The sequence below is a fragment of the Alosa pseudoharengus genome, unplaced genomic scaffold (genome assembly GCF_046254945.1).
Source record: "Alosa pseudoharengus isolate Yale_2024_CS ecotype anadromous, Long Island Sound unplaced genomic scaffold, YU_APseudo_1.1 YU_APseudo_1.1_scf_16, whole genome shotgun sequence".
NCBI lineage: Eukaryota > Metazoa > Chordata > Actinopteri > Clupeiformes > Clupeidae > Alosa > Alosa pseudoharengus.
The window spans coordinates 37,741,979-37,754,995 of NW_027468630.1; the positions used below are offsets into that span (position 1 = coordinate 37,741,979).

General features: G+C 39.9%; 1 protein-coding gene across 4 annotated transcripts in view; it reads left to right on the forward strand.

The window, feature by feature from the left end:
- The window catches only part of vrk3 (VRK serine/threonine kinase 3), a 118,474-nt gene that overhangs the window by 58,561 nt on the left and 46,896 nt on the right, over positions 1 to 13,017 (forward strand). For all 4 annotated transcript variants that reach the window (XM_076287940.1, XM_076287941.1, XM_076287942.1 and 1 more), the window contains exons 5-6: positions 4,272 to 4,373; positions 4,492 to 4,626. In XM_076287940.1, the coding sequence (XP_076144055.1) occupies positions 4,272 to 4,373; positions 4,492 to 4,626 (237 nt within the window). The remainder of the gene's footprint in view (positions 1 to 4,271; positions 4,374 to 4,491; positions 4,627 to 13,017) is intronic.

Sequence of the window (13,017 nt, forward strand, 5' to 3'; positions counted from 1 at the left end):
CAACTATGACCCACGTTTTGGTTTCGTAAATTAATTTGCCCTACTTCTTGACTGCAATGTAGTCAATTGACTGCTTGACATGTCATTTTTATTTTTCTGTACAATAAACAAATACATCTGCTTTATGCCGCAGAATTACATTCATATTTGGCTGACTTCTGCAGACGCGCCACTTCCCTCCCCATATTCTAAGATTGATATAGTAGCCTATACAAAAAGCACTTCATATTATCATAAAAAAATAGTTCAAACGAATAGCTATTTGCAATTTGACAAAACACTGGTCCTCATTTTGCGAATGCGAGGACGATATGAGCCTGTTGCATTTAGTTAGATGTCCGAGTCACGCATAATGTTTGAAAACGACTGGCTCGTAATCACAATAATTTAACGAGCACGAGCTTGACTGAAGTGACCACCTCGATTGGCTGACGATTGTAACGCGGGAATTCCAAACACCTCTCTTCCGATGATGACTGACAGGTGACAGGTCGGAGAATGCGTGCGCTACACAAGTAGTGCGAAGGATGGAAGATGATTAATAACTGAATAAAAAGGCCTAGCCTAAATGAATAAAGAGTAAGGCAAAACAAATAGCCTAGTAGCCTAATGAAACATAGGCCTATGGATTGATGCAGTAGCCTACCTTTGCAACATTATTAAATGAATCTGTCACCAAATCCCTAGGCTTCGTTTGCAAAGAGGAGAACATTTTAATTTGATTCACAATGAAAGGTTACATTTCATTTACATGTTAACAATGAGTAGTTTTGGTTGTTGTTGGTGGCGTTATTGCATCCCTTTTATGAATGCAAAATTGTTCCCTCGCGATGGGAAGCTCCTGTTGCGCATAGGCATTTCAAAACATCGCAACGTAAAATGCCACAAAAAAGCTGTTTATGAATAGGTCTTAGTGAGTTAGGAGTCCTCTCGACTTAAGCTGTCCCAGACTTAGGTGCTACTTTTAGGTCTAAAATGCTTCGTGAATTACTTTTTGTGAAAAAATTAGGAGTCCTAAAGTTAGGAGTGACACGCCCATTATTTTTAGGAGTTGCTCCTAAATTCGCCAGTTAGGAGCTACTTTTAGCCTTAAAATTCTTTGTGAATACGGCCCCTGAATAAAAAGGCCTAGCCTAAATGAATCAAGGCAAAACAAATAGCCTAGAAGCCTAATGAAACATATGGATTAATGTAGTATCTTTGTAACATTATTAAATTATTCTGTTACTATGCCTACGTTTGCATAAGAGAACATTTTATTTGATTCACAATAATGTTACATTTAGTTTACATGTTGACAATGATTAGCCTAGTTTTGGTTGTTGTTGGCGGCGTTATTGCATGTTAGTTATGCCTACAATGCAAAATTGCTTCACGGCAAAATGCCGCAGGTTTGTGATATAGGTCTGTGAGTAAGGAGTCCTCTTGACTTCTTTTAAGATGTCAGAGGTGGGAAGGTGTGATTTGTTGGGGGCAGGGCGGATTAACTGGGCACAATTGTCTGATGGCCCCCCTTCCCCCCAGCCAACGTGAATCGGGTGGTTAGTTAATAGGCCTATCGTGAAGATTTTTCCTGCCATCTAAGGCACGAGCGCATCTGTGAGGCCAAGCCTCACCAAGTAGCTCGTTTGTTTACAACTAACATTCCATTTAATTAAACTGCTTTATAGGCTATGCCGAAATAGTTTTCAACATTTTGAATATTAGTGTCGGGTGAATTGAAATGTTCTCAAAGTAGCCTTATGGCTGAAAGCTGCTTGGGATCCCCCCCGTCAAGCAATATAACCATACAAACGCGCTTCCTGCACTCATTGTTTCAAAAGGAGTAATTTTGGATTTGTCAGAACTGAAGAGCTGTGGACGGCACGGCACGGTATGCCCAATGAAAATAAATTAACGCAATGCAACACAACACAGACCCTCTTCTCTCGCGTCAGTCACTGACATGAACGAAACACAGAACCCGCTTCTCTCACGGCAGTCACTGACAGTAGGCTAACCTAGAATAAATGCATGGGGAAAAACACTTCCCCATGACAAAGACATCGTAAAACACTGAAAGTTAATATTTTGTCACTAGCAACATACATCTGTCCTTTGTCAAATGTATTATGTTCCAAGTAGCCTATTATTCTGCTTCATAAACGACAATCACGCCGTTAAACTTAAATACGACAATCACGCCGTTAAACTTAAATAGGTTAACATCACTCTAAGTTCGGCTTCAAGCAAGGAAAACGATGATTTGAAGACATCTGTTTCGTTGGAAGGGCAAGGGGTAGCAACAGGGCAACACAGAGACAGGCCCGATGGCAGGGCTGTTATGAGAGTATTAAAATATGGGATATTCTACGAGAAAACATTAAAACGGCAAGACAGCGGGGGAAAGTTAAAATAGGCCTAGGCCTACGTGATAAACACGGAAAAAGTTGGCATGCATTGTTTCGGTCCCCGTGCACAGGGATTATTTGTCATATTATTAATCACATATGATTATTTGTGAAATTGTGCAAACAGGCGCAACACATTTGAAAAGGATTGGGGATTGGGGAGAGCACTAAATGCTCTACTGAATAAGCACGAAGTCAAACCTTTAAATGAAAAACACTCTTTAATAATCCAAAAAAATAAACCGCTAATGAAGTAAACTTGTGACCATCAAAAATCGTTTATCGCCTGTAACTCCGTGATACCAGGACGTAACAGGAAGGCATTTGGCTGAGCAACGGAGGTTAATATGCTCCATGTTTTGTCCAAATGATGACTGTCTATCATCATTGCACTCGGAGAAAACCGGAATGTTTCATTCGTCCCCCGTTTCAATCGTCCCGGTTGTAGCCTACCTACTCAAAACGCAGATAGAACCTTATTATTCTAAGGCAGCGAAATAGCGTTCAGCATGATTCATGCCCAATTAATTCCCCCTGTTAAAGTGTTCGCCTTTGTAGTTTGGTTTCGTGATAGCCTATGATAAACGGCTTATGGCCAAATATGTGAAAACGTTAAAATACAGTAGGCTAGCCTACGTGATAAACCCGGAAAAAGTTGACAGTGATTTTTTCATAATCACTTTGGAGGGTCATAGAAAAATGTATTGCTGGCGAGGGAGGGTCACGTCTTTTTGGACTAATGCTCCCAAAACTCCTCCGGTAGCCCCTTAAATAAATAACGAACAGTCCTAATGAAGTAAACGTGTGACCATCAAAAATTGTTTATCGCCTGCAACTCCGTGATAACAGGACGTAACAGGAAGGCATTTGGCTGAGCAACGGAGGTTAATATGCTCTATATTTTGTCCAAATGATGTCTGTCTATCATCGTTGCACTCGGAGAAAACCAGAATGTTTAATTTGTCCTGCGTCTCTACGGCTGCAAACAGGATTCACTCGCAGTTAACCAAATATTTCTTTATTAGGGCAGGGCAGGCATATTTCTGGCTATTACATTATTTCTAAACCAGTCTGCTAAAGTCTGTAGTGAAGTCTGTGTAGGGTTTTCCAGGCTCCATTTCTTTTTACGAGACACCCTGCTCACTTGAGCCATCTACCGGTTGTTTGGGTTGTTGCAGCCTCTCACTGGAAAAATACAAATTACAGTCGCGTGATACCGCGTGATCCCACGCGCAGACCGCGAGTGAAGCTGGCCAAGTCGAAGCACTGCTCACTGTACCATTGACAGTGAGTGGAAACTTTAGTCATTGCATTGCATTTATCATGCAAAAAGTCTGACACCAGGCACTACGCTGATGCCTGCCCCAAAATAATAAAAGAGAGATGTTAAACTTTAAAGTCTATAATGTGGGTTAGGCTCTTCATTGATTCATTGCGGGCAGCCGTGGCCTACTGGTTAGCGCTTCGGACTTGTTACCGGAGGGTTGCCGGTCCGAACCCCGGCCAGTAGGCACGGCTGAAGTGCCCTTGAGCAAGGCACCTAACCCCTCACTGCTCCCCGAGCGCCACTGTTGTTGCAGGCAGCTCACTGCGCCGGGATTAGTGTGTGCTTCACCTCACTGTGTGCTGAGTGTGTTTCACTAATTCACGGATTGGGATAAATGCAGAGACCAAATTTCCCTCACGGGATCAAAAGAGTATATATACTTATACTATACTTATACATACTATACATACCTCTGCTAAAATTGTTTTTAAGATATGTTCATAGCAAAAACGGATGCATGCGATTAAATTAGATAAATTAATAACAGAAAATGTAATTAATTAGTTTTTAATCGATTGATAGCCCTAATACTTTGTTGATAAATTTCTCCACAGGTGAGAGAGCATTGCCTCGTAAACGTAAGGTGATTGTTCAAGAGGATTCAGAAATATGCTCTGGTTCTCTACTGAATATCTCCCCTCAAACATCTTCTGCAGGTGAGTACATAGACCCACCCATAGCCTGGTCACTACTTGTGAATAGTTTAAAGCTATTTTAAAGATAAATCAGGTGTGTGTGTGTTTGTGTGTTTATGTGTGTGTTTTTTTCTTGTAGTCAAAGGGAAAAATGCAAAGATCTTGTGTGTGGTACATCCTCTTCAGGAAGGAGTGGAACTAAATGATCAATCAGGGGTGAAATGGAAACTTTTGAAATTACTGAGTCAGAGTGATAATGAGATCATATATAAAGGTAAGATTCTTTGCCAAAGTTATGTTTTTTGCAGTCTCATGTTGTGTGGTTATGGATTAGGATTACACTTGATAAACAAGGGCCTGAGTCGCCGTAGAGGAAATTATGTGAGGGATGGTTATTTTTTCAGGGTTCCAATGGGTCATGGAATTTCTGGAATATCATGTAATTTTAAATCTATTCCAGACATGGAAAGTCTGGGATTTTTGTTTTCCTTTTGGGGGAAAAGTCATGGAATATCAGGGAATTTTGTTGTAGCAATTAAAATTTTACTTGCCGAATTGGGTAAGTGGGTTAAGGGCTTTGCCAAGGGACACCATGTGCATTGAGCACTGATCTTAATTGTAAGTAAAAGAAAAAGAAAGAAAGGACAGATTGAATGCATTTTGGATATCAGAAAAAGAGTCATGATCAGTCCATGATCATTAAAAATGTGTTTTAGATAGTAAACCCCCCTCTGTTCCCACTTTGTAGCTGAAACAGGCCTCCCGCCAATCAAAAGTGCTTTATTATTGAATACTGGAGAGTTGGTATGCCAATTATGTGAGAGGTGACGGTGTGCCTCAACCATTCTCCATGTCCATATAAGATGAGAGATGATGGGGCCAAAGCACAATTATCGGAACGTCACCTGTTTCCGTCCATGCCCTATTTCCGCCCTTTTACGTGTATGTGTCACTTAATATTTATTTCTATAAAAACCAAGATGGCGGATTCCTAAAGAAATGCAAACACCCATCCCATAAGTGTATTTAAATTAGCTATATACGAAAAATTAAATTTTACCGTGACTCAAAGAGCTGTAAACAGTGTTGTAAGGCTATGTGTACAAATCCGCACCAGCCCAGCACCAAACTCCAAGCACGGTAAACAAAATCGGATTATTAAGGCAGTAAATGCTTCCGTTAAGAACCAAACCAGATTTTGTTAAAATCTACACGCCTATGGCTACTGAAAAATGTAAGGTTAATTTTCAAATGTTATTTTGAAGTATTAAAAAAAATCTTTCTTTTAGAATTTTTGAACGAAAGGGGTGGAAATTGGTGCTTTTACGATAGAGATACTGACAAAAATGAAATCTTGTAGAGTCCAAGGTATGCTGCTCTCCAAAGAACGCCAGGAAACCTTGATTACTAACCAGATAAAGCAATTTATTTATGTATTTGTATTTATGTTAAGCAATGTAGTTTTTTACTATGGGAGCAAAACGGGACAGTTCCGGTCTGCATAAGTGGGAGTGTCACCTTACGTCACTAAACTTTCTCTCTTAACAAGCAATAAGAGCAGATAAACCTAATTGTGTTTACAGTATTATTGTTCATAATCATGTACCAATACCAATTAATCATTCTTTAAGACCTGGAATGAATAATTTCAGTAGTCTGTGAACCGAGCTAGCTTAAAACGCTATACAAGTGGATGGTAGAGGCTATGGCAATACAGTTATGTGCTAACAAGTGACTAGTAGTTGAGGAACTTCGATTAAACTTGAAATACTGCAAGTTCACTTGAGTGTAAACTATCCATTTTAACTAATGTCAGTAATGTAATTCAGCTAGTTGTCATTTCAAAGAAATTACACTTCTCCATTTAAAATGTTTAATGAGATGAAAATGAGTTCTCTGAAGAGCTGGGTCTTCAGAAGTGTTTTGAAGATGGAGAGGGATGTCCCTGCTTGAGTAGGAACTGATAGCGCGTTCCACCAACAAGGAACAACAGATGAAAAAAGTTTGGATTGGTAGATGCCTTCTTCACAACATTCACACACTACAATACAGAAAATCAGGACTTACTTGACTCAAGATGCTACCCAACTACAGTTACAGGCAATAGTTATCTCTCGACTTGACTGTAACGCCCTCCTGACAGGTCTCCTAGCTTGCACAGTGAAACACCTTCAGATGATCCAGAACGCGGCGACGCCCCTGGTATACAACCAACCCAAAAGGGCACATGTTACCCCGCTGCTCATCCAGCTACACTGGGTACCTATGGCCGCCCGCATCAAATTCAAGTCTAACGCTTGCCTACGAAGTAGTCTCCGGTTCTGCTCGCACCTACTTAAATGCCTTCATACAGGCATATGCTACCTACCGACCGTTGCACTCCTCAGACGAACGATGTCTAGCTCTGCCACTGGTACACTCAGCGCTAGGGTTGGGTATCGTTTGGGTTTTATCCGATACCGGTGCCTAATCAATACTTTTAAAATGGTGCCGGTGCCAAAACAGTGCCTGAACCGGTACTTTGTTTATAAGGCTTAGCCGACAAAAAGATACCCGCACACTGTTCTATAAGCTCCCAGAGTGGTTTATTAACAACGTTTCGACCAGAGGTCTTCGTCTATACCCAGCACCTGTTTAAATTTTGTAGATGTGCATGCACTTCACTCATTGACTACTATTTTCTTTGCACGGCACTCTTTTGTTTGACTCCCGTCTCCCTGAATATTGTGTTAAACCGCAGTTCAATATGAATGAAATTGCTGTGGGTTCAATTCCAGTTGGTCTACAGAGAACGTTTGAATATACAGTGGAGGATTACACTACAAAGGACTCCCTTTCGACGACGCGGCCATCCAAAGTGCTGATGCCGAGTCTCTGATCAAATCGTTCAAGAACCTAACTATACGGGAATGTAAGCAGTATCTACATGCTGTTACTCTCAGTGACTACTTAAGGAACAAGATAATTCCCGAGAGGCCTAAGAATACAGAAGACCCCGGCACTGAGCGTAAACAACCCGGTATTCTGTGACCGCTGGTGTGAGTTTTTAAACAAGTGCTCTTTTGATCTTATGACCTTAGTCATCCAAGAAACTAAAGATCAGCTGGCCAAAACTAAGGAAGAGACCGCAGAGATTACGAGGCAATTGAATTCTCATTACACGAACAAGACTCGACTTGCTGAAATCAACAAGGAAATGGACCAACTGAAAAATAATTTTCTTTTTCCTTAAACTGCTCACCTTTTTTGTGTGTTTTTAACCCGTAGCACTTTGAGATCTTCTGTATGATGAAAAGTGCATTATAAATAAAATGTATTATTATTTATTATTATAATTGTCTGACTGAAATCAAAGCCATCAAGCGTAAGAAGTTCGGACGCGACGTGAGAGACTACAAGAAAGAAAAGGTGTACTTTTGGAAAAGAACCACAGCAGATCCTACCCCACAACAATTACAGAGGGAACATGTAGGCCAACATCAGCCAAACGTACTACAAGAATGGCCGATTCCAACTCCAGCATTCAATCCAGGAATTATTTTTGAGGGAATCCCGAACGACGTCACCAACATGGAAGCACACGCCGGGGAGCACACAGAGGTGCGCGCGGGGGCGCACATCGAGGCCGAGGGAATCCCCAGCGAGGACGGAATCCTCAACGCGCCCAACGCCCCCAAAAAAGTGCAGGAGAGGCATGTGCAGGAGAGGATGAGGGTACAACACCAGGAACAAACAATGGTAATGAACTTTTCTTCAAAACCTCTGTCCGAGCCCTGTATCTCTGCCCTCAGCAAAGGACTATCGTTTGCTCCAACAACTTCGGCTTTGATACGGTTATAGATTTCCAAAAATTCTTTAGATCATTGAGACTAAAGGAAATATTCCATTCCAGTGGAGTAACTACTCCACAAGTACCACACAATGAGTATGGAAGCATATGTGTAGCTTAATTCAAATGAGAATGCAATCTGCAATATGCAATTCAAAAAGACATTACATTATGCAATTGCCAATTCATTATGTAATTTAATATTGCAATTTGCAATAATTTCCAACAAATTGTATTTTAATCTGCAAAGTGACAATGCAATCCTAAAATCAATTTGAATAATTTTGGTTAAAAAATAGAATAAACATGGATTGAATTGCATTCCATTTTGCCATGGTACTTCAGTCTCAAAATTTAAATGTCAATTCATTTTGCATTTCAATTTTCAATATTCAGTTTCATAATTTATTTGTCAATTCTTTTTGCAATTTAATATTCAAAGTGCAATGTAGGATTGCATTTTGAAAACTGGCAAAACTGACAATGCCAGCCTGAAAACAATTTGGATTATTTTGGGCCTAACGTTTTGCCGACGTTTTGAGGCATTTTATTATGGCGCCGCCAACTCCCCCCCCCACCATTAAAAAAAATCGTGCCCCCTTGAAAATCGCAAATGCTGGGTCTGTCGGCCAGAGACCTTAGTGCAGCTGCAAACTCCTCCATTGCAAACGCTAACTGGGTAAGACGTAAACACGGAAGTGACGTTGCCTAGTTCCCGCCTTGACGAGTGACTTGACAGATTACAGATCGAATTGCCATTTGAATTTTGCAACACAAAGAGCGTGGCAAAGTGCAATGCAATCACGGAGGGCGCTATTTCTTTTCCATTTGAATAAAATGCCTCAAAAGGATGGCAAAACGTTTTGCCCAAAATAATCCAAATTGTTTTCAGGCTGGCATTGTCAGGTTTGCCAAATATGTTTTCAAAATGCAATCCTACATTGCACTTTGAATATTAAATTGCAAAACGAATTGACAGTTAAATGATGAAACTGAATTTTGAAAATTGAAATGCAAAATGAATTGCCATTTGAATTTTGAGACTGAAGTACCATGGCAAAATGGAATGCAATTCAATCCATGTTTATTCTATTTTTTAACCAAAATTATTCAAATTGATTTTAGGATTGCATTGTCACTTTGCAGATTAAAATACAATTTGTTGGAAATTATTGCAAATTGCAACATTAAATTACATAATGAATTGGCAATTGCATAATGTAATGTCTTTTTGAATTGCATATTGCAGATTGCATTCTCATTTGAATTACCGTATTTTCCAGACTATAAGTCGCACTTTTTTTCATAGTTTGGCTGGTCCTGCGAATTATAGTCAGGTGCGACTTATATATGAAAAAAATTATATAATTGAACATGTTTTTAAATGTTAATTTATATTAACTGACATGAACCCGACATGAAACATTATCGTCTACAACCTTGAGAGAGCGCTCTCAAATGCACAAGTCGTGAAACACACGTGCATACTTAAATCCTGCAAATTACTGCCGGGATTCTATTTATAGCTGGGCCTCAGATTCGGACAAATAAAAGCCAGTATAATTTTGTTTCAATTTAACTCATAAAATAGCTCTTCTTAATAATTTATATTGTTGGTTGGTTTAATATTGTTGCCAACGAAGTCATTGTCCTACACCATGAGTCTCCAACACATTGCTCTCAAGCTACCAGTAGCACGCAGCCCCAGGTTAACCTACAATTAAACACAATTGTTGCTGCCAGGCATCAGCCTACGAATTTTATAAAAAAGTAAATCATGCATAATTTAAAAAATAACTAAATTTAGGCTATCTTAGACCTCTTTGGCTTAACGGAATAAGGTTTCCCTTGCAGCAAAGCACACGTTCCATGAATGAATGAATGAATGAAAGCGGATGCCTTATCTCGCAATAAGCGGATGGACATCCCGACACTCTTTCATACATGAAACTTAATAGTGACCCAATGCCATTGATAGCCTACCGGTATGCTGCTCCAAACGAAAAGTATAGGCCTATGTCTCACAGTAAAACGCAAGAAATGAAGGCCTATAGCTGACTCGAATAGCCTATTCGAGTCAGCTATAGGCCTTCATTTCTTTTCCAAATAAAGGTGCTGTGCTTTGCCCAGTCATAAATTAAGGATTCACGATAGTCTGTCCCCTAAACATTCCTCACCCGTTATCTGGACATGCATGAAAACATTTGAAAACAAAACTCACTGCCACGTAATATTTGATCGCTGTTTTGCTACTAATTATCTTTCACGTGAATACGCACAGAAAGTGAAAGTAGGCCTACTATGCGCTCCGTGTCTGTAGCTGTCTGTTCACGTCCGCAATCGATTATAACGTTCCTCAAATGGAGAACACATCCATGTTCTCTCGCGTTATATTATAGGCTGTCATGCTTCTGTGTTTTCGGTTCCTGATCGCTAAACGTTTGTTTTCCTTTCCTGTCGATAGCGGTTGATGTAGAAGCACGTAATAGGCTATAATAATTTGACTTTAGCGGTGACAAATCCTGCTGAGAGAGAGAGAGAGCAAAGAGAGAGAGGCACCCCCAAAGTGGTCCTGCGCGCGCGTGTGTGTGTCTCTGCATGGGGTTCAATTGAAGTCAGAGTTGGTCCGCTTTCAGGCCGCTCCATTATTAGATTAACGTCAGACAGCGCTGTAAAATGTGTGGGAATTTCTCGCATTATGATGGCTAGCGTTGCGGGACTTTTATTAGTATGCTCAATACTTAGTAATAATTTATGCGCAATCCCGCGCTGAAATTTAGGCCCTGTTTTTAAATGCGCATCTTTTTTTCTCTCGCTCTCTCGGCGAGCATTTGTTCTGCTGCCAGCTTGTGCCAATACGCTATATCGTCCAAAATGCTTGATTGCATTGCATTCTCCACATTTTTAGCTAAATTTTCATGTACCATATAAGCATTTATGTTCAGTGAATCTTTTGTAAATTGCTTTAGAATTACCGTCGGGCCTATATGCCTATTGCCTGGCTTGCCTCAGCTTCGGTCACGTCCTTTTAAAACCGTCTTTTTCTCTATCGTGAGCATTTAATCTGCTGCCAGCTTGTGACTCCACATCGCCCAAAATGCTTGATTGCATTGCATTCTCCACATTTTTAGCAAAATGTTCATGTATCATATCAGCATTTTTGTTCAGTGAATCTGAACAAATTGCTTTACAATTACCGTCGGGCCTATAGGCCTATCGCCTGGCTTGCTTCAGTCACGTCTAAAACGGCATCTTTTTCTCTCTTGTGAGCATTTAATCTGCTGCCAGCCTGTGACTCAACATCGCCCAAAATGCTTGATTGCATTGTATTCTCCACATTTTAGATACAATTTGGTGTACCACATGGTATTTTCTTTCAGTGAATCTTTTGCTTTGCAATGACCTTCCTGCCCTCCTCTTGGCTGCCTTCACTCCTTTGTCTTCATTAACATTAATCTTTTTGGCCTCAATAATCCAGTTACATAGTCTCTGTTTTTGGTTTTGGATTTTGTGGAATACATAACTAAATAAATGCGACTTATAGTCCGGTGCGACTTATATATGTTTTTTTCCTGTTCATGACGCATTTTTTGACTAATGCGACTTATACTCAGGAGCGACTTATAGTCCGGAAAATACGGTAAGCATTTTTTTTATGAGTCAAAAGTCTCCTGTTAGTACACCTAGTGTTGAATGTGTCACTGACCTGACCAAGATTGTACTTACCAACAATTACTTTCTTTTTAAGAATGATTACTTTTTACAAACAAAGGGTACTGCTATGGGCAGCATGATGGCTCCCAATTATGCCAATCTATACATGGGTTTGTTCGAAATTAATTTTGTCCTTAATCCAGAAGTAAATAGATATTTTCCAAATATCCTTCTGTACCAACTAGGGGTGTCACGATTTCGTTTTTATATCGAAATTACATCTCAATCTCGAACTTCAAACTCAAAAGTAGAATCGACGATGCAGCCACACCCCCAATGTCACATCCAGCATGTATCCCAAGACGCACAAACGCACACGCACGTGCTGAACTGCGGCGTCAGCTCCTCTAATTTTAGGCTGCAGCCAGTTAAAATATCACATCAACCGACCAAAATCAAAACCCATCTTGCTACTCTGAAATCACTGATGTGGAAGTTTTGTTGTTCATTCATGGCAATTAACACTAACTTAGCCTACTCTATTTAGCAAGTGAAAGGATGATCTAGTTACAAATTACTTTAAGGCTTAAAATGCACATTGATAAGTACATATTCCGTGAACACTAACCTTGGGTCTCTTCGGAGTGTGCTAAAACCATCAAATTATCATTCTGTGTTGTTTCATTTCACTATGTTCACGTCTGTGTTTAGCCTAATGTTTGTTCTGTTTACATTACAACCTCGCAGTTGGAACGGTTTCAAAGTAAAAAAGCGGATTCAAAATAAAAGCTAACCTCCCCCCCCCCCCCCCCGAAACAGAAAAGGAAAATGCCCAAAAAAAGTAAGTAGCATATAAGGAATGCATATATGTTATATGCAATTATATATAACAATTATTTATCAAAATAACAGTTGCAATGTGCAATTTTAACAAACTCCATATAATAGGCCTATACAACACTACAAATATTTACAAATATGTGTGTTAAAAAGTGCTAAACAACATAACAACTGAAACAAGAACAGTGAATTAATGTGTGCAACCTCACCTTGAAAGATGGAAGGACATCTATGGAGATTTTTAAGTATATATATACTCTTTGATCCCGTGAGGGAAATTTGGTCTCTGCATTTATCCCAATTCGTGAATTAGTGAAACACACTCAGCACACAGTGAACACA